Source organism: Mercurialis annua, linkage group LG2 (assembly GCF_937616625.2).
Source record: "Mercurialis annua linkage group LG2, ddMerAnnu1.2, whole genome shotgun sequence".
NCBI classification, from domain to species: Eukaryota; Viridiplantae; Streptophyta; class Magnoliopsida; order Malpighiales; family Euphorbiaceae; genus Mercurialis; species Mercurialis annua.
Genome location: NC_065571.1, coordinates 50,893,199 through 50,913,788, shown reverse-complemented (window position 1 = coordinate 50,913,788; position 20,590 = coordinate 50,893,199). Strand labels below are relative to the sequence as shown.

Here is a 20,590-nt window from a genome sequence, read left to right as displayed (position 1 = left end):
TCATCCTCTTTCCATCGTCGGATGAAATAGAAATCTAAGGGCTCCTAATCACTCTGCACACTTCCCTTTGCAAATTCCCTCACTGCGACATTAATATCCCGCTCTTTTCCTGTCTCTCCCTTGTAATAAAAAGAAAAAAAATAAATTTGTTCATTTTAATATATTTGTCTTGGAACAACACAATGCAAGAACAAGCAACGAGTTCAATTGCTGCTAATTCCTTTCCTTCTAGCAGTGAAAGATCTTCTAGTTCTGCTCTTCAACTTGAACTCAAAGAAGGTTTAATTTCATTCTGATCCCTATATTTTTTGAAGTTTATTAAGTTTAAGTTAAATTTATAAGTTTTTACTTCTTCTTTTGAATTACTAATCTGATTCTTTCGAGAATTTGTTTCTGGGTTTTGTAAAGTGCAAGATTTTGTGTTCTGGGTGAGTTTCATTTTGGAATTTTTGATCTGTTCTCTTGAAAGTTTTGATTTTCGTGTAGTGTAAGATTATGAAAGTTTCATTTTTTTTTCATTTAATGATTCAGTAATCTATTAGTATATTGGAAAGTTTGTGAATTTGATTATGAGTTTTGTTTACCGTGAGATTCTTTAAACTGTGTAGAATTGCTGTCATACTTGTAATTGTTCATGATCTCGTTGTGTCATCTTGAAAGTGCCCATCTGGAATTTTGGACAATGTTTGTAATGATTCATACTTTTCATAATCTTATTTCTGTTGTAATTTTTTATTTTGCAATTGGATATGCAAGGCTTTGTTTTGTTTAATCAAAATTGATGCAATTTCAGGTATGGAGAGCGATGAGGAAATTAGGAGAGTGCCGGAGTTCGGTGGTGAGCCTATGGGAACTGCAACCTCTGGTCGTGAGACCGGGTCAGTAGGCGGTGCTGACAGTGTTCAAACTCTAGGGGAAGGTCAGAGTCAGAGAAAGAGAGGAAGGACTCCAGCTGATAAAGAAAACAAGAGGTTGAAGAGGTAAGAGTAATTTACGGATTTAGCCCCATTCTAGCTGTTTAGGCGGGGTCAACTGAACTCCTTATCGAGTATAAGAATGTCGATACCTAATGTAGTGTGTTCTTACCGGGGATAATATTTGGAATTTAGGTTACTGAGGAATAGAGTTTCAGCTCAGCAAGCAAGGGAAAGAAAAAAGGCATACTTAAGTGAGTTGGAAACGAGAGTTAAAGACTTGGAAAAGAAGAACTCGGAGCTTGAAGAGAAGCTTTCCACATTACAAAATGAGAATCAGATGCTTAGACATGTATGTCGATATCTCATCACTATTACCATCATTCTGTATAGTCTTTCATCACACGGGCATTTGGGGTATGACATGATTCATGTTAAGTCATATTTGATGAACATATGTTCCATGTTACTTTAAGTCATATGAGTAACAATATGCATAATTGAAAACTGTAATTGGCTATCATCCCGGATGTTTAAATTCTAGAGGTTCGAAGAAAATGAAAATGAAAGGTCATTGGCTAAAGTATTGATGGGATATGTAGGTGAGTCCCCACATCATATCCATATATACAATTGTATTGTCATGACATTTTTCATTTGATAATTTTTTGGTAACTGTCTATAAAGATCATTAAGGTTCAGCATAAATGAAAACAAACTGGACCAAAGTTAAATTTGTTTTATAGATATTCGGTTGGTGATGTCCAATTGCTATCAATGTAATGCATGGGACATACCGCATTTGTTCATCATCTTTGTCAAAATGCTATATAGCATTTATGTTCCCAAAGACCTCACATTTCTGATAATTTGCTGGTTACCAACCACAATACAGCGACGAGCAAAATTTTGGTCTGGGCGTTGGACTTGGCTGGTTTTCATATGCTATAAAATTTCCGTAAGACTAGTTGCATATTAGCCTATGACACTGCTCAATTGAGTTTCATAAATGTTTTACTAGTGAATTCCTTTTCAAGATTTATTCGGTGGAGTATTTCCACAACCTACATAAAAAAATTGATACTTTCTTTGTGAATCGGCTTTTATGGACAGCATGAAATCCCAGAAATGTCAAAGATTTATCTAATTGAGTTTGCTAAGTAGTTGTTTTCAGTTTCGGGTAGCTAAATTAAGCAAAACTTTAGTGACATGTATGATTAAGTACAATTGTATATAGTTGAAATGTCTTTTAAGTAGGTATTCTGTCACTCAAGAATGGCATAATTGAGTTGAAACATAAATGCAGTGGATTATGAGATACTTTCAAAGCTGCAATAATTTAAAATTGGGTGGTGCTCTGTTGCAGATATTGAAGAATACGACAGCGACCAGAAGAGGAGGCAGCAGCAGTACTAATGGAGATGGCTCTTTGTAAGAAACAAAACTAGAGGACAGATCTTGCGAAAGAATACGAGTTTTGTACAATACACTCGAAGCTTTGATCCTGATGCATGTGAATCACCACCGGAATTATTCATGCTTCTTCTTCGATCGGCTGGCTTTTAAAATCTGTATAGCATTTCGGCATGTGCTTATTGTTGTGGCGTTGTGACGGCCCTACAAGATGTTTGATGGCAAGGATGGAATTTCGGCATGTGATGTCACGCGAAGATACTAGTTAAGCATAATTTTGTATGCAATTTGTTGAGAAGTTGTTGAGGTGTCTCTTATGTATACAGGAAGATTAGCAAGGATGCTGTCTGTAATAAACAAATGATAAAATCTTTGGTAATTTTCTTGTATGAGTGTCGGCATGTGTTTTCTTTTCTGCAGTAGTCTTCTTGGTGAATATTTGTACTTGGGGAAATTTTCAAAGATTTAACTGTTGTTTCTACTAATTTAATCAATTTTCTTTCTAATTCCAATCATTAAACAATATGTGTTAACTGTTTGGCATGAATTTATAAATCTCTATAAGAAATGAAACCTCTTGCTTCAGTTCATTCTTTTTTGTTTTATAAAAGGACTTAAATGTTAAAATATCCAGTTTTATATTTATTCAACTAATTTTAAATTGATAGGCAGTGTCGAAAAAATATGAGTGTCAAAAATGTTGTAATTAGTTAGATAGTATGAGTTCATTTGTATAAAGATACCATTGTAACTAATGCATATTTGACAATTACGTAATAAAGTAATAATCAAGTGTTTATAATTTAGAATAAAAAAATTCAAATAGTGCATATCAATTTGTTTCAATTAAAAACAAATGAAGTATTTATTATAAATTCAAATGGTAAATTAACTTTTACAACATTTTTTTTTATGACGAGGACTTACTCTAGTGAGTCGAAACTCAATATCATTGTCAGACTTCGGAATATGGACCGCCCACAAATCCATATACCTGGTAATTCCGGACATTTTTATTAATTTAAAGTTGGTTGGGATTCAATTTAATCAAATTCTTTAAAGCAGTAATTTTTGTAGAAATTTTTCCTAAAAATAAGAACTAAGTCCACCGACAGGCAGTAGAGATGGCTAATGAAACTACCGACAATTACCGGTAATTCGCGCTACAGCCTGTTAACAGCACTATAAATATTTAACTGTACACATCAAGTTAAATTTGGGGGACGTCTGAACACGTGTCATTATATAATTGGATAATTGATCAAAAAGTCAGATGACTTCTTCGGGGTGACACTAGATCTCTTACACGTAAGTAACTTTTGAGCCGTTTTGGATTGGGCTTCTTACAGCTTACTTTCGCTTGAGCCGACAGATTGTATTAGGCTAAAATTCAACAATTCATTCAAATCCTTATTCAAAAAAAAAATCATTTTAATCCAGAATTTGAAATAAAATAATTTGTATAAATTATATAAATAAATTATAAAATTTGTTGGTTCTTGTAATCTCACAATAATATATAAAATCATATTAATATTAATAGAATTGAATATTAAAGTGTTAGGAAACTAAGAAAATAAAAATATGTGAATTATAAAGATAAAGTTGCTTTAGTTAGAAAAATTAAATATTTACATGGGAAAAAATAATTACAAAATTTATATTAAAATAAGCAACATAAAATAAAATAAAGGTTTTTTTAAAAAATTATATAGTTTGATATATAAATTTTACAAAATCATACAATCAATTCTAAATTAATTTAATGTTATTTTATTAGTCGATCCATCGTTATTCATTGATATTAATATTATTTACTATCTCTTATAGATAATTATTTTCATAAATTTAGGTATGGTTTTATTAATGTTAAAATATACTCCCTCCGTCCCAATAAAGTTCTCCACTTTGAAAAAAAAAAATTGTCCCAAAACTCTTGTCCACCTTCAAAAAGTAACCAACTTTTACACCCAATTTTCCTCTATTACCCCTATTTAAAATCTACTAATAAGTGAATTGAAAGTATATTACAAGTGTACCCTATATTAAATAGGGGTATGACAAGAAAAGTAATTTTTTTTATAAAATCCATAAACAATAATTATTTTCTTAAACTGTGTGATAAAGGCAAAGTGGACAACTCTATTGGGACAGGGAGAGTATATAATAACTCATAAATTATTGGAGATGATCTGCGTCGTAAAAGTCTTCCAAAGCCCACATGAGATGAGAGAAAATTTTGTGAGAACAAAGCTGGAAGTGTATTCTGGAACGCCGCTCCAACGATCAAATTAGTACAAGAAATAAAAGAGAAAAGTAAGAGGAACTAAGAGTGAAAAGGATCACTCATCTTTTATTATAGAGGATGGTGATGTAGCACAATTTGTAACAAATAAGCTGATGTTTGTTATTATTCATGATGACGTGCCATATTTGTTTTTTCTCTGTGCTACCAGTGAGATACACATGAGTATTGTACGAGACATCCCCTTTTAAATGTCTTTATTGTTAGACAATTTTCGAGTTAGGAGATTTGTCGGTATGTTCGATGTTGGGACTGATTGTTTCGGCCAGATGTTATTTAAATTTAAAGATCTCGTGGTAAAAATTATCTCGGCTATGGATGTCGAGCTATTATCGGTGTTTGGGGTGTATATTAGTTGTTGATGTTCTCTGATCTTGGTTATGAACGATAGGATTCCTAGTTTGGGTTTTTGGTTTAATTTTGGACCTCAAGGAGAGTAGGCCTTGACTTTGGACTTTTTAGAGTTTGTTTGTTTCAACTATGTTGATATCATTATATTTTTGAAAAAAGGATCATTTATGCTTCTAATGTTCACCTTTATGATCAAGTAAATCCTCAATGTCCGAAAATTAAATATGCCCCTAACGTCTTGAAAAATGAACAATCAAGCCTCCAAATTTCGACAATCAGACCTCTGACGTCTCATTTACTAGTCAAAATGGAGGCATGGTTGTTCACTTTTTCAGACGTTAGGAGCATATTTGAAACTTTCTGAACGTTGAAAGGGTTGTTTGCTCATGAAGGCAAACCTTAAGGATATAAATGACTATTTTCTCTATATTTTTTATATAACTTTGAATTTCTTTACGATTGAGAAATTTAGTAAAATGCTACTCTTTACATTTTGAAATAGTTGTGGTGTTGGAGAATTTTTGTTGTTTTATAATTCCCGTCACTTAATAATATTAAAAAAGCATTTATTACTATTTTTCATATATTTTTCCTATTAATTCATTGAAAGAATATAAAATTACAACGAACAATTATCATATAAATGTAAATAAGTTTAAAGAATGAGCTAATTTTATAATTTATTTATAAATTTAGTTATTTTTTATAATTGAGAGGAGGAGTTTTATGGGAGAAATTGAATCCACGACCTTAACATTTTGCTGTCTTGTTGAATGTTTATACCATTTGAGCTACAATTTAGTGGTTATTTATTATTATTTTTAATTTGTGTAAAAATAGTTAAAATGACAATTATTTTAAAAACATTCAGGAAAAAAATAATTGTTTGGGCATAATCTCATGAAATAATAATATTGACCGGTAAAATTTGTTTGTTTTTTTTGATGTGGAAAGTGTAAACAACACGAGGCTAAAGCCAAGCTAGCTGCGCCAAAGTGATAGAATAACAACCGGTGAAGCCGGTAAATACACATGATTATCCGAATAAAGACAAACAAAATGTATTTATAAAAAATATTTACACAAAAGAAAATACAATAAAATGACAGGAAGCATCGTTAGCTTAAGTTTAAGACTGAGAGAGTGAGAGACAGAGAGTAGATCTCTTAGATACATTAGATAGATAGCTGTAAGAACAACTCCCAGCTGCTACTTCTCTCTCTAAAAACTCTCTCTCTCTAAAACTGTTAAAATATTCCAACGAGAGAGACGGATGCCGTATTGATCAGGATTTCACTTGCATTTCCATTCTTTAGATCTGTTTATCTCTATTCAAACGGATAAAAAAATCTACAGCTGTTTTGAATAAGAATCAAGATTCTTCTTCAATTTCCCATACCATGGAAGCAACTGCTGGCATGGTGGCCGGATCTTACCGGAGAAATGAGCTAGTCCGGATTCGTCATGATTCCGACAGTGGGGTTTGTCTTTTTTTCTTATCCGTTATTTTTTGTAATTTAGAAGTTTTTGTCTGTGACAGTAATTGAGTTTGATTGTGTATTAATAAAATGGATCTGAAAATTGCCTTTTGTTAGCTCAAATTTTGTGTCTTTTTCATTTCTTGAGTTAAGTAGGTGGTGGGTCTTAACTCTTAATTACTTCTCACTGATTGAGTATTGAGTGTTAACTGGTTGATGTGCATTCTCATGTTTACACTTTAGATCTAGTTTAATACCTGTCTGGTAATGGATTTTTGTTAGATCTTTAGTTATTTTTGGTGTCTTGGTTTGAATCCGTTTAGTTTTCGTTTTAACAAACTTATCTGATAATAGTGACTTCTTATTTTAAATGCGGTTTTGGCTTTGTTTTTTGAGAGTTGTTGGTTGAGAGTGACTTTTTAACTCAAAAGTTTGACCTTTTGTGGTTTGTACAGCCAAAATTTAGTGTTTGATTTGGGTTTGAAGTTTGTCACTCAACTTTATTGCTGTTCCTTTATCCGAAAGTTTAATGATTCTCTTATTGATGTGATTTTGATATGGGATCAGCCTAAAAAATCATATCCATTTGGTTACTTATTTGAGGGCAAATTCTGTTATTTTAATGTTTTCTATGTTAAAAATGAAGTTCCGTGTCCGAAACGCCAAGTTTCTGGCATGTTTCTAGACAGGAAACGATGATTGAATGAAGTGTCCTCATGTGAAGTTGAATTTCTTTCTATGATCAAAATTAGAATGAAATGTTGATTTTTATGCTTATTGTAGTTACATTAAAGCTGATTATTTAGTTTCAGATATCTGACTATACCATTGTTCTTTTACTAATGCAGCCCAAACCCCTTAAGGGTCTGAATGGCCAAACCTGTCAAATCTGCAAGGATGATATTGAACTTATGCCGACTGGTGACATTTTTGTTGCTTGTAATGAGTGTGCTTTCCCGGTTTGTCGTCCTTGTTATGAATATGAGCGGAAAGATGGTACTCAGTGTTGCCCCCAATGCAAAACAAGATACAGAAGACACAAAGGTTAGCTTTTTTGATGTTGTTCATTTTGGATCTTTTTAAAATATTTTTTTTTGTCATGTATCGACGGTGGTTTTGTCTGGTTATCAGGGAGTGCTCGCGTAGAGGGAGATGAGGATGAGGATGATGTTGATGATATTGAGAATGAGTTTAATTATGCCCCGGGTAATAGCAAGACAAGAAAATGGCAGAGTGATGATATGGACATGTCAGGATCCTCGAGACATGAATCTCAGCGACCGATTCCACTTCTTACAAATGGGCAGTCGGTAAGTAGAATATCTACCGAACATGCAGTTTTTCTTTTCGTGTATCATGTACTGAATTTGCTATGGAATCATTTTTTGATTACATCGTCTAGAACACAATATTCTAAAGCTGTGTAAGAGTAGCAGGAAATGAGTCGGATTGAATTCACTGGGAATTAGTAATGACTTGCATATTTCTGAACTCTATGGATCTACTTCCTACACTCAATATTCTTAATCTTGCCCCGTAGTAGAGCTGTTATCATGCAGATTTATTGTTGTAATTAATTTTCTGAGCTGATGTGTCGTTCTTGTTTGCAAGGACAGTTGTAATTCCACTTTTATCCAGCATGGAAAAAGTGTTTTCTCTAGAGCATATAACCTTTAACTGTTAGGTTTCTGGTATTGAGTTTTGTGGTACTGTGCTGACTGTTTTGTCATATTGCTAGGTTTCTGGTGAAATTCCGTGTAATACACCTGACAATCAGTCTGTACGAACTACGTCTGGTCCTTTGGGTCCTTCAGAAAAGCATGTTAGCTCATCTCCTTATGTTGATCCAAGGCAGCCAGGTACTGAATATGCTTAATTAACTTAAGAATTCCTAAAAGGTTTCAATGGTACTATTTGGCTTGAACATGTGTTTTGCTGATGCAGTTCCTGTTAGGATTATTGATCCATCAAAGGACTTAAATTCTTATGGACTTGGCAATGTTGACTGGAAGGAGAGGGTTGAAGGTTGGAAACTCAAACAAGAGAAAAATATGATGCAGATGACCAATAGATACAGTGAAGGAAAGGGAGACATAGAAGGCACAGGTTCTAATGGCGAAGAGCTTCAAATGTAAGCTTCTTTTGTAAAAATTTAGTCTCATTGCTTTGAGATTAAAGCGAAGGATGAGATTAGTTTATACATTGTGCAATTACATGTAAACTTTAGCAAAGAATCATTTAAATTTTGATGCATGCCATATTGATTAGTCATTTTGCATGTGTATTTCTTCTTATCCCCAGGGCTGATGATGCTCGACAACCTTTGAGTCGTGTGGTGCCTATTTCTTCCTCTCACCTGACCCCATATCGTATTGTGATCATACTCCGGCTTATTATTTTGGGATTTTTCATGCAATATCGTGTAACTCACCCGGTTAAAAATGCGTACGGGTTGTGGCTAACATCAGTGATCTGTGAGATTTGGTTTGCTTTATCTTGGCTTCTGGATCAGTTTCCAAAATGGTGCCCAATCAATCGTGAGACCTACCTTGACAGGCTTGCTTTGAGGTTGGTGAACTGTATTTTAGTTTCAGTAACTGGGATATGTTTATATTTTACCTTATTAATCACAGTTATGTGTTACAGGTATGATCGCGAAGGTGAACCATCCCAGTTGGCACCTGTTGACATCTTTGTTAGTACAGTGGATCCTCTTAAAGAACCGCCAATTGTTACTGCTAACACAGTCTTGTCCATACTTGCTGTTGATTACCCTGTGGACAAAGTATCTTGCTATGTTTCTGATGATGGTTCAGCAATGCTGACTTTTGAAGCGCTTTCTGAAACGTCCGAGTTCGCTAGGAAGTGGGTGCCATTTTGCAAGAAGCACAGTATTGAGCCTAGGGCACCTGAATTTTATTTTGCCCAGAAGATTGATTATCTGAAGGACAAGATACAACCTTCTTTTGTGAAAGAGCGTCGAGCAATGAAGGTTTCATGAAGCAACTTACTGAATATTATACATTGTGTCTATATTTATTTGTTTGAAGAGGATTTTAGTAATTCCAAATGTTGTCAGCATTGTTATTTAAGTGAGTGTAAATGTGCATTACAGAGAGAATATGAAGAATTCAAGGTGCGAATTAATGCACTTGTTGCTAAAGCTCAGAAGATGCCTGAAGAAGGTTGGACAATGCAGGATGGGACTCCTTGGCCCGGAAATAATCCGAGGGACCATCCGGGAATGATCCAGGTACTGTCATCCTTCCTATGTTTTAGACGTGACTCTCTCTCCACATATTTTTTACTAATAATTTTACCTATATTTTACATGCGGAAAACAGGTGTTCTTAGGGCACAATGGGAGTCTAGATACAGATGGAAATGAATTGCCTCGACTTGTTTATGTTTCTCGTGAGAAGAGACCTGGCTTCCAACATCACAAGAAAGCAGGAGCAATGAATGCATTGGTTTGTCCTTTATATGCTTCTTATTCTATCGTTTCTTCATTCAGATCTCTGATTAGTCATCTTATGGTATTAACAGTACTGGTTTGGATGTATGCCCGTGACTAATTTCTTTGGTTAATTGCCATTTACCTTTTCTGCAAAAGGATATATCACCACCTTAAATTTGGTCTAACATGAATGATTTACAGATGGAATGAGCAGGCGTACAAGGTTTATATTGAAATTTTCTTCTAATTTGGTTTTCCTGTGTTTCTTGCAGATTCGAGTTTCAGCCGTCTTGACCAATGGTGCGTATCTTTTGAATGTCGATTGTGATCACTACTTCAATAACAGCAAAGCTATTAAAGAGGCAATGTGCTTCATGATGGATCCTGCGTATGGCAAGAAAACATGCTATATACAATTCCCACAACGTTTCGATGGCATCGATTTGCACGATCGATATGCTAATCGCAATATTGTGTTCTTTGATGTATGTACCAGTTAATTTGCCATTCTTTTTGCCAAACTTTACCTTGTTTTTATATTTTCTTTTAAGTGACTTGTACTTGTGTTGTGATTTATTGTTAATAGATCAATTTGAAAGGGTTAGATGGCATCCAAGGTCCAGTCTATGTGGGAACTGGTTGTTGTTTCAACAGGCAAGCACTATATGGTTATGATCCAGTTTTGACTGATGAAGATTTGGAACCAAACATTATTGTCAAGAGTTGTTGTGGCTCAAGAAAGAAAGGTAGTAATAAGAAATACAGCGACAAGAAGAGATTAAAAAGAACTGAATCCACTACTCCCATTTTCAATATGGAAGATGTTGAAGAGGGTGTTGAAGGTTTGTTCTTTATGGAATATACTTATTTCTCGCGTTTTTTCGTTTTAGTCTGTCTAAATTTAATCATTCATTTGTCAACAAAAAAGCATTGTGGTTGAAACTTGTGGTGATAGAATCTTTCTAATATTCTATCTTTATGCTCTGCAGGATATGATGAAGAGAGGTCACTTCTTATGTCTCAGAAGAGTCTAGAGAAGCGCTTTGGTCAGTCACCAGTATTTATTGCAGCCACCTTCATGGAACAGGGAGGCATTCCGGCATCAACTAATCCGGCAACACTTCTTAAGGAAGCCATCCATGTTATTAGCTGTGGATACGAAGACAAGACTGAATGGGGCAAAGAGGTAACTTCATCCTTCTTCCTCACCTCTTGACTGCGTGTAAATTAGCTGATTTTCTTTTTGTATTCCGACAGATTGGATGGATCTATGGTTCCGTCACAGAAGATATTCTAACTGGCTTCAAAATGCATGCGCGTGGTTGGATATCAATTTACTGTATGCCTCCACGTCCAGCGTTTAAGGGATCTGCTCCTATCAATCTTTCTGATCGGTTGAATCAGGTCCTTCGGTGGGCCTTGGGGTCAATTGAGATCTTGCTGAGCAGGCATTGCCCCATATGGTATGGCTACAGTGGAAGATTGAAGCTCTTGGAGAGGCTGGCGTACATTAACACCATCGTCTACCCACTCACCTCTATCCCTCTGCTTGCTTACTGCACGCTTCCTGCATTTTGCCTTCTAACTAATAAATTTATTATTCCTGAGGTAATTGCATTTTTATTTCACTTTCACCAATTGTTAAATTAGAGTTTAGAACTTGGGACATATCATTGATCATGGGAGCTTATGAATCTTTTTTTCTTCAGATAAGCAACTTTGCTAGCATGTGGTTCATTCTCCTCTTCGTTTCCATTTTCACTACTGCTATACTTGAGCTGAGGTGGAGTGGAGTCAGCATCGAAGACTTGTGGAGGAATGAACAATTTTGGGTCATCGGTGGCACATCAGCTCATCTTTTTGCTGTATTCCAAGGACTTTTAAAGGTTCTTGCAGGGATCGATACCAACTTTACTGTCACCTCAAAAGCTTCCGATGAGGACGGGGACTTTGCGGAACTCTACGTGTTCAAGTGGACATCACTCCTCATCCCGCCGACCACAGTTCTCATAATAAACATAGTAGGCATTGTGGCTGGTGTTTCATACGCCATTAACAGCGGCTATCAGTCATGGGGTCCACTGTTCGGCAAGTTGTTTTTCGCTCTATGGGTGGTAGCCCATTTATATCCATTCTTGAAGGGTTTACTCGGTCGGCAAAATCGTACACCGACCATCGTCATTGTTTGGTCGATTCTGCTCGCTTCGATTTTCTCATTGTTATGGGTCAGAATTGACCCGTTCACGTCGGATCCAACAAAGATTTCTGCAAATGGTCAATGTGGCATCAACTGCTAGAAGGTTTTTTTGCACCGTCATTTTGCCTTGGCCTTGTTGTATATAGAGTGGTGGCTATAAACTTCTTGTTAACTTATATATATTCATATGGAAGGGAGTTAGATCAAAGAAGAAGACAGGTTTAAAACTCCCTTCCATGTCATAAATATTTATGTTTTGTTGTCATCTTCACCCCAAAATGTGAGTAGTTGTACTTGTGTCTGTGTCGGTTTGTCTGTTATTGTAAGAGTAATTTATAGATACCTGTTTTGTACTGAAATTCAGATAAATTCATGTTATTCTTTGATAAAGGTTATGAATAGTGTGGCCTTTTTATTTGTATTTTCATTGCAAATTGAATTTCAGAAATGTGGAACTATTCTCTGAATTTTAACTCAAGTTAAGTTCTCTGCCTGTGTTTAAGTGCTTAAGGTATTGCAATCCTACGGTCCTATGAAATAAAATAAAATGGTAAGCCAAGTAATCAACCAAACAACAAACAAAGGATATAAATATCTACAATATATATATATCAAGATCAAGTATAGTTTCTTATTTGTTTTGAATTTAAATTTCAATCATACACTTCATTAAATTTCAAATTTATGACAAATTAAAGGTTAATTTAAAATTAAAAATAAATGAATTTTTCATTTTTGTATTTATTAATAATATGAGAAGTAAGAACATGCAGATTTACTTGATTTTTTTTAATTCTTACTATATACTCAATTAAATAACATTTTACATAAATGACGATTCTAGACCGATAAAACATTTTTGTAAGCTCTAATTTTTTTCCATTTTATACCTTAAATTTTTTACGCTTTATCATTGAAAATCTATTTCTGATGTATTTTTAAGATATTTGATATATATCTGCGATACATGTACAAATACGACATGAAGAGTCAAACGGCAGAAGCTGAAATAGCAATATCAAATTGATAATGGCTTGGGCAAAGAGTAGATGTAGAAAGTAGAATAAATCAAATTATAGAGTGTAACCGTAGTTAGTACTAAAGTCAACAAAACACACTAGATAATGATTATTATAATATTATCTCTACTAATAATGCCTAATAAATCAAATTAGATGGAGAATAATATATTTGGTTCTTTTATATATTAAAAGTTACATTTTAATTCTTAAATTCTATTTGTTAATTATTTCATTTTTAGAAAATTAATTACTTAATATTATAAAATCTTAGTAATATAATACCAAATAAATAAATTCTATTACTGTGGAATGATAAAATAATTATTATAGAAAATGAATGCAGCAGTAAATTTAAAACTTAAAATTTATAAAATACTTAATTTTAATTTTGAACTTTATAATTTTTTTATTATATAATTATGATAAAGTGATGAAAGTAACTAAAATAATTTCGGCAAATAACGGGCTTAACGAACTTTTCATGCATTTTATATTTTCAAAATAATAGTAAAAGTATAAATTATAATAAAATTGGAAGTGCAAATATAACTAGGAAAAACACATAAGAAAAAAGATACACGTATTAGACATATACTCCGTCCCAAAATAATAATCCTATTCTTAAAAACAAACATATTAAAAAATATGATTGTTATAGTTTTAACTTACAATGGTGCAATTTTTCAATTTTCAAAAATTCAAATATTAAATAATTATTAAAAAGTACAAAATTAAATTAATAATTGTCAATATCAATAATTTATAACCATTTTTATAGTTAAAAAAATCAACAAAATGAGTTTTTGAAATATTTTATTTAATGCATTATGTTTTTCAAGTATTTCACTTAACAATATTCCAACAAAAATAATATCATAACTAAGGGCAATATAAAGGTAATACAAGAATAATTACAACAAAAAGTTAAATATGACTATTATTTTGGAACATATGAAAATGGCAAATGAGACTAATGTTTTCATTACCTTTTCTTATAAATTAAAATTTCACAGTAATTTGTCTTTTTCAGCTCATTTTTATCATAATTTGTTAATTTTAAAGCTCTTTTAATTCATGAGTGTTTTCTATCACTATTTAATTGTCAAAAAATAAAAAACTAAAGTACAATTTAAATTAAATACAAATTAAGAATAGAAAAAAAAATAACTGTGACCAAAATGGTTCAATTTGATATCATTCTATAATATATAAATATTAATTTAGACAAGTAAAGAATAAAAAAATTACATGTTGCTGCTAAAATGTAAATTTTTTTTTTCACAAAAATAAATGTAAATAAATTCTTATATTAGAAACTTTATTTCTCATATTAGTTAAAAGAATTTAAAATAAAATAAATATTCTCTACATAGTAACATCAAATATCAATTTAAAAAAAATTTCAACACCATAATTAAATTATTATAAACAAATAATATATTATTTTCCAAAAAGTAATGCATTTTTAATGTATAAAATTTTACAAGTTAATAATTTTTTACTAATTAATATTTTGTGAATATAATAATATACATTTTACAATACTTTTATGATTTTAACTTCTTTAATATGTAATTTAAATTAGAAATTTTAAACATGATACTCTTAAATAGATTTTGTAGTATGCATAATTTTTTTTTACTTTAATTTAATAATTTTTTATTAATGCAACCCTTAACGATGTATTTTTTTTTAATAAAATGTGTTAAAAATTCAAATGTTTATTAATAAGAATTTACTTAAAACATAATATATTAATTCAATTTTAATTATTTGATTAGTCGGAAAGAGTCAAAGCAACGCTCGACCATTTTTGCTAGTAAAGCATAAAAGGTGAACGCTTTTTTAGATAAAAATAAACATAAATATTTCGTCTTAAAGAATATATTTGGAAATCAAGAGGTTTTTTTTATACTTTTGCCTTTTTGATTCCTCAAATAAACTGAAAAATGTAATTTTTTGATGTTACCAGCCAGACTCATCCGTAGTCCATGGGCTTATCAGCACAAACTATTGAGGCCCGATCCAACAATGAGTGACTGGAAGAAACATAAAAAATTATAACTTCCATCGAGAAAACGTCGTCGTTTGCGACCAACAATCAGTTGCAAAAACCCCTAATCAGGGTTTTCTATTTAATTTTGCTGAAATTGAATTTGATTCGAATTTTAGAATTGCAGCCTCCCTGTTCTACAGAGATTTGTAAGGAAAAGTTAGGGTTTCATTACAGTATTCTCAACGAAGAAGAGTAGAGTAATCGAGCAATGGAAGTTATAACAGAAGGAATAATTAACATCAACATTAATGACGCATCGTTAAACAACAAGAAGAACCGTATTCAAGTCTCTAATACCAAAAAACCCCTCTTCTTCTACGTCAATCTCGCCAAGGTATCATCCATTTCTTTCATTTGTTTTTATGTAGCGTATAAATTGTGCTGAGTCAATCAATTAAGAGAACTACAATGATTTTTTTAGATTATACTATTACTTATCATATTAAATGTTAGGGCATCAGTGGTTTATCTATTCAGGAATTTCAGTTTATTTTTTTGATTTGTTATGCAGAGATACATGCAGCAACACACTGAAGTTGAACTCTCTGCTCTTGGAATGGGTATGTTCCGTTTATTTTGCTCGCTTTCTTTTATATTGCTTGAACAGGATGAGTTTGCATACTCAAAAGAGTGAATTATTTGTAAAATGTATTATTATTGTTGGAGTTATTTTAGTGTTTAGTGTTGACACTTGAATTTTGTTTTTATAGCTATAGCAACTGTTGTAACAATTGCTGAGATTTTGAAGAATAATGGTCTTGCTATTGAGAAGAGTAAGACTCCGTTTTACTAGCATAGCATGCAAAAACTTTGAATATGTAAAATTTCATAGCTTAGTATTGTTTGATATATTGCAGAGATCATGACTTCCACTGTTGATATGAGAGAGGAAACGGGAGGACGACCTGTCCCAAAAGCTAAGGTAGTTCTAATCTCGAAAGATGATATAGTTACGGTTAACTTTGATTTGGCTTTTGGATAAATGAGTATGCTAGCATATAGTAGCAGAGAATTCTGTGAGATGGTGCTTTAACTTTAAAAATGTGGTTTTGGTTAAAATGGTATCTTGGGGTTTTCTTTAGTGATGGATTTTAAAAATCTAGGGGCGACTTAAATATAGGAGATTGAAATGAAAAAAAAAATCCCTTTTGTGAGCACTATTTTGTCTTTAAAGTCTTGAAAAATAATGTCAAGTAGAATGGAATATTTCAACTTTTAGTGGGAATAACATCCATTTGCTTGTATTATTGCCGAAATATGATTAATGTTTATGCAAAAATTATGGAGCCAACAGGGTCAAGTTCGAGTAGTGACAATGGCGAAGGGGGAGAGCTTAATTATCTAAAAATGTTTTTGAAATAAAATGTTTTGGCCATTGTTAGGAAAATATTTCCACTTAATATTCCATATTCATGAGATACCTAACCTGGCATATAAGAAACAGTTGTAAAGCTTTGGTTTTTACTAAGTATATTAACATTCACGTTATTTGGATATTAGAGCCAAAGATCAATTGATTGTTAGGTATCCGTTTTTTAAATATCCTTTAGTTTTTATTTTCCATCTTTATTATTGCGTGTATATATTTTGTACCGAGCAAACCAATTTAGCCGGTTTTATAAATAGCATCCATTTCCTTTTCATTTTCTCACCATGTTTTCTACTTTGGGAGTGAGACAATTACAATGTGATTTTTCTCTTGGTAGATTGAGATTTTGCTTGGGAAGTCAGAGAAGTTTGATGAGTTGATGGCTGCTGCTGCTATAGAGGAAGGAGTTGATGGCGAGGAACAGAGCCGAGCCGAGCTTTGAGAATACCAATTTCAGCTTTCTTATTTTTGGGCATCTATAACAGTCTTTTGTTAGAGTGGATTTCAAGATTATTAGGTTTCATAATTATGTTTCTAGGATGTTTTGTATAAGCTATGCAACACATTTAAAAATCAAGTCTCATTTCCAAGTTCTGCGCAATCTGATATCCGACCATTTTTTTAATCGTCTTGATAGTTTTATGACTTGATTTTGTTTGTAAGTATATACCAATTGTTTCAATTTTTTTAAAACCCTTTGTTACAATTTTTGTATATCCACTTATTCTAAAATAAAAAAATGTTAACAGAACATTTTCTTTTGTTAAACTTCTTAATGCCAAACCCCATTTTTCCAAAGATTATATCCCAACCATCCTGCCCTCATATTTTTTAGAAAGTCAATTTTGCCCTCATTTTTAACAAACTCAATTTTGCTGATTTGGTTCGTGGCTTGATATTCAACATATTTTAATGATACAGACTACCAAGACGCATGCTACTTCAGCAAAACTTGGCAGTATTAGAAAAATTGATATGGACAGTCGGGAATATAAATTCTAAATACAGAGACGGTTGGATTATGTTTTAAACTTTGAAGGTCAGAGAAAAAAGTATAGTTTACAGGGACGATTGGATTATGTTTTGAACTTTAGAGACAGTTGGAGAAAAGAGAGCATAATTGGGGGTTCATTGGTGAAAATTACCTATCAAACCATCCCTTAATATGATATCAGTAACATAATTAAAAACGAGAGGAGACTGCAATTTAGCTGAATCTTCTTCAAAACTTGATCTGTTTATTCTTTGAACAAAAAGGGAAATCATAAGCAGAAATCAACTAATTAAAAAACTGCAAAACCATTTCTTCTCGTGTGTGAACAAAAAAAAACATCTCAGTTTTCATAACAGAAAATGTTATTTTGTTATCTCTACTATTGCTCTTCATCTTCCTCGATAAGAATCTTCTTGCACGCTTCATAGCACATAAAAGCAATTCCAGCTGCAGGTACCAGCTTCATGCAGCTAGGACCGAGCCCTTTATACAAACCCTGAATCCCTTCTTTCTCAAAAATGGTTGCAAGTGCATGAAATACATTCTTGTATACCTGTCTTCCGCTGACAGCTCCAACTTGCATGTGCTTTCGAACAACCTCTAACGGAAAAGTTGCACTACTTGATATAGCTCCAGCTGCTGATCCGATTAAAAGGGTTTCAATGTTCCCAATCTTCTCCTGCTTAAAGATTTTCCGATAGGATTTCCGTAATGTGTCGTAAGCAAAGTAATTTGTTGCAGCATATGGAATAACTCCAATGAGGCTAGGAGCTAAGCCTCGATAGAGTTCAGCAGGACCCTCTTCTCGCAGTATTTTCACGAATGCGTCTACTATACCATCATAAACCCCTCTCTGCATATAACATAAGACTTCAACGACATGCATGCTCAAAGATCTAAATTCTAAGTCTGGGTTTTGTGCATTACCTGTATGGTTAGTCGCGTCTTGACCAATTCAAGCGGATACGTGCAGATAGTTGAGCTCACTCCAGCACAAGCACCAGCTATTAGTGAGGCTGGAAGGGGGAGTTTAGATTGCTCGCCAGGTTTGGACGACAAAGCTTTATTAACCGTGTCGTATGCAAACAGCTGAGATGAAAGCCAATTAAGTGTGAGATTATAATGAACATCTGAAATTAGATACTCGCTTTAAATGTTGCCCATTTCTAATCTAACTGAAGAAAACAGACAGTAATTTCATTATGCCATGTATCACATAGTTTACAATGTTTACTGAATATCATAAAGCAATAACTTTCCTATAACTGGTGATCAATTATTTGCTTTTAGCCTAGCTCAGAAAAACTTAGTGCTAAAAGTTATTATGAACCTGAAGGGTAACACTTCTAGTAGTTTGAAGCTGGTGATAACAAAATTTGTTGTTTGCGCGGTTGAAATGCCATCAAGCAGATAATAACAAATTTAAAAGCATCAAATGCTTAAATATGAACCCTATAGATCCACTCAACATTGTTTTTATCCATTGTCCACTTCAATTGATAGCAAGATTTATAATTCACTCTATAAGACTGCTAATTATTCAAGCTTAAAAGGAATGAAAAAACCAGACGCCACTCTAAGTACATCTACGCACTATCACTCGACAATCTATTTATGAATGTTTATATCAACATCCACACATAAAATATAAAATTCATCTTTACATTAAGTTTTTAAATAACTGAAGTATGGAAATGGATAAAACAACATTCACATAATTATAAAAGAGCCACCACAGCTCAATAGTAGAAAAAAAATTACAATGTTGCACAAATTTGCAACAACATTAGAATAAAAACAAACAGCCTAAGCAGTTTCATGAGTCATCATCTATTGTTGACACTCTTCTTTGTCTTCTCTAAAACTATGAAAAAAACAAACAACTAAACTGAAACAAACAAAGGATGACATTAATGAAACAGAACATACAAAATGTTCCCACTAAATATGTAATTTGGCAATTCTAAACAGCAAAAATTCATTAAGGTAAATACTTTTCAAATCATTTCCACCAACAACAATATGAATCAGCAGAATATATACTTCCACCACACAGTTCATTAAAAACTATTAACATCTTAATTAGTAATAGAAACCAAAATAATCAGGAAAATGTACTACCTCAATGGCCTTACTAGGCGCAACCCGAATCACATTAACCAAATTGCCTCTAAACAAACCCTTCCATCCATCAGTTTTCATGATATTATCAAACACTTCACTACTAGAATGGCCACTACTCCCCACCATCAAATGAGTCCTTATAGTCTCCAAAGGAGCAACAGCTGTTCTAGACACAGCACCAGCAATTCCGCCGCTAACTAACCGTCTCAACATAGGATTTTTAACTTTAATCTTCAGTTTCAGCCCATTCTTTTTCTTTTTCACAGTCCCCTCCTCCTCCTGAACACCAACAAAAGACAAATATTTTTCAAACAAATCATTGTATAAAGATTTCAAGCTGCTGTTATCACTTGGATTTGGGAATCCCATTCCCATCTGATTAACACTGGCAAAAAGCCCACCACCTGGAATAAAGCTCCCATCTTGGAAACTCCATTGAGAATCCAAACCAGAGATTGAGAGAAACCCGGGTCTATTTTCATCAAACATCTGAATTTCTCGCCTACCCAATAATAAAAACCTTATAAATAGAACAATTTATAAGCTCTCAATCAATGAAAAGATTAGATTTTTAACAAATGGGTCATCAGAAAATTCATTTTTGTGAAATGGGCAGGGGAGAATTTGAGAAATGGAGGGGAGTAATTGAAGAATTCAATAAAAAATGGACGAGAAAACCAAAGAGAAGATGAAAAAGGTATAAACTTTCTGAGAAACCAACAAAACAATCTAGAGAGAGAAAGTTTAGAGGGTAGGTGACTGAGTTTTGTTTCTCTCTCTACCTTTCCATTTGTTCAGGGTTTAAATATTGGTAGAGAGAGAATAGTTTAATGGTGGTAGGCGTAGAAGAATTAGGTTATTGCATTTGGGCTGAAGGAGTCTGTGTGTGAGTGAAGAGTGTCATTGGTGG

At 33.0% G+C, this 20,590-nt stretch overlaps 4 protein-coding genes across 4 annotated transcripts; 3 read left to right on the top strand and 1 right to left on the bottom strand.

Annotated features, from left to right (window-relative positions):
- Positions 1-111: 111 nt before the first annotated feature.
- LOC126669684 (transcription factor HY5) lies at positions 112-2,817 on the top strand. Its single transcript, XM_050363216.2, has 4 exons — positions 112-279; positions 794-980; positions 1,110-1,266; positions 2,281-2,817. Exons 1-4 carry the CDS (start codon positions 183-185, stop codon positions 2,347-2,349), a joined length of 510 nt encoding a protein of 169 aa, XP_050219173.1. The 5' UTR covers positions 112-182; the 3' UTR covers positions 2,350-2,817.
- A 3,291-nt stretch (positions 2,818-6,108) lies between these two features.
- Positions 6,109-12,536, top strand: LOC126669675 (cellulose synthase A catalytic subunit 1 [UDP-forming]). The gene is made up of 14 exons (XM_050363200.2): positions 6,109-6,464; positions 7,310-7,505; positions 7,593-7,771; positions 8,200-8,320; positions 8,406-8,592; positions 8,763-9,029; positions 9,108-9,453; positions 9,577-9,714; positions 9,806-9,931; positions 10,191-10,403; positions 10,505-10,760; positions 10,908-11,104; positions 11,176-11,526; positions 11,628-12,536. The coding sequence occupies exons 1-14, from the start codon at positions 6,384-6,386 to the stop codon at positions 12,213-12,215; spliced, it is 3,246 nt and encodes a 1,081-aa protein (XP_050219157.1). The 5' UTR covers positions 6,109-6,383; the 3' UTR covers positions 12,216-12,536.
- Positions 12,537-15,249: 2,713 nt separating this feature from the next.
- LOC126666795 (uncharacterized protein At2g34160-like) lies at positions 15,250-17,163 on the top strand. Its single transcript, XM_050359668.2, has 5 exons — positions 15,250-15,527; positions 15,705-15,753; positions 15,904-15,966; positions 16,051-16,115; positions 16,900-17,163. Exons 1-5 carry the CDS (start codon positions 15,402-15,404, stop codon positions 17,002-17,004), a joined length of 408 nt encoding a protein of 135 aa, XP_050215625.1. The 5' UTR covers positions 15,250-15,401; the 3' UTR covers positions 17,005-17,163.
- A 605-nt stretch (positions 17,164-17,768) lies between these two features.
- LOC126667284 (adenine nucleotide transporter BT1, chloroplastic/mitochondrial) lies at positions 17,769-20,580 on the bottom strand. Its single transcript, XM_050360255.2, has 3 exons — positions 19,678-20,580; positions 18,484-18,645; positions 17,769-18,409 (listed from the first exon to the last, which is right to left on the bottom strand). Exons 1-3 carry the CDS (start codon positions 20,167-20,169, stop codon positions 17,936-17,938), a joined length of 1,128 nt encoding a protein of 375 aa, XP_050216212.1. The 5' UTR covers positions 20,170-20,580; the 3' UTR covers positions 17,769-17,935.
- Between the last annotated feature and the right edge of the window lie 10 nt (positions 20,581-20,590).

Coding starts and splice junctions, on each gene's coding strand:
- LOC126669684 (XM_050363216.2), top strand. CDS start 183: ATGCAAGAACAAGCAACGAGTTCAATTGCTGCTAATTCCTTTCCTTCT. Junction 280..793: donor TCAACTTGAACTCAAAGAAG/GTTTAATTTCAT, acceptor ATGCAATTTCAG/GTATGGAGAGCGATGAGGAA. Junction 981..1,109: donor GAAAACAAGAGGTTGAAGAG/GTAAGAGTAATT, acceptor TTTGGAATTTAG/GTTACTGAGGAATAGAGTTT.
- LOC126669675 (XM_050363200.2), top strand. CDS start 6,384: ATGGAAGCAACTGCTGGCATGGTGGCCGGATCTTACCGGAGAAATGAG. Junction 9,715..9,805: donor ACCATCCGGGAATGATCCAG/GTACTGTCATCC, acceptor TGCGGAAAACAG/GTGTTCTTAGGGCACAATGG. Junction 10,761..10,907: donor TGTTGAAGAGGGTGTTGAAG/GTTTGTTCTTTA, acceptor TATGCTCTGCAG/GATATGATGAAGAGAGGTCA.
- LOC126666795 (XM_050359668.2), top strand. CDS start 15,402: ATGGAAGTTATAACAGAAGGAATAATTAACATCAACATTAATGACGCA. Junction 15,754..15,903: donor ACTCTCTGCTCTTGGAATGG/GTATGTTCCGTT, acceptor TTGTTTTTATAG/CTATAGCAACTGTTGTAACA. Junction 15,967..16,050: donor TGGTCTTGCTATTGAGAAGA/GTAAGACTCCGT, acceptor GATATATTGCAG/AGATCATGACTTCCACTGTT.
- LOC126667284 (XM_050360255.2), bottom strand. CDS start 20,169: ATGTTTGATGAAAATAGACCCGGGTTTCTCTCAATCTCTGGTTTGGAT. Junction 18,646..19,677: donor CGCCTAGTAAGGCCATTGAG/GTAGTACATTTT, acceptor CTTTCATCTCAG/CTGTTTGCATACGACACGGT. Junction 18,410..18,483: donor AGACGCGACTAACCATACAG/GTAATGCACAAA, acceptor TGTTATATGCAG/AGAGGGGTTTATGATGGTAT.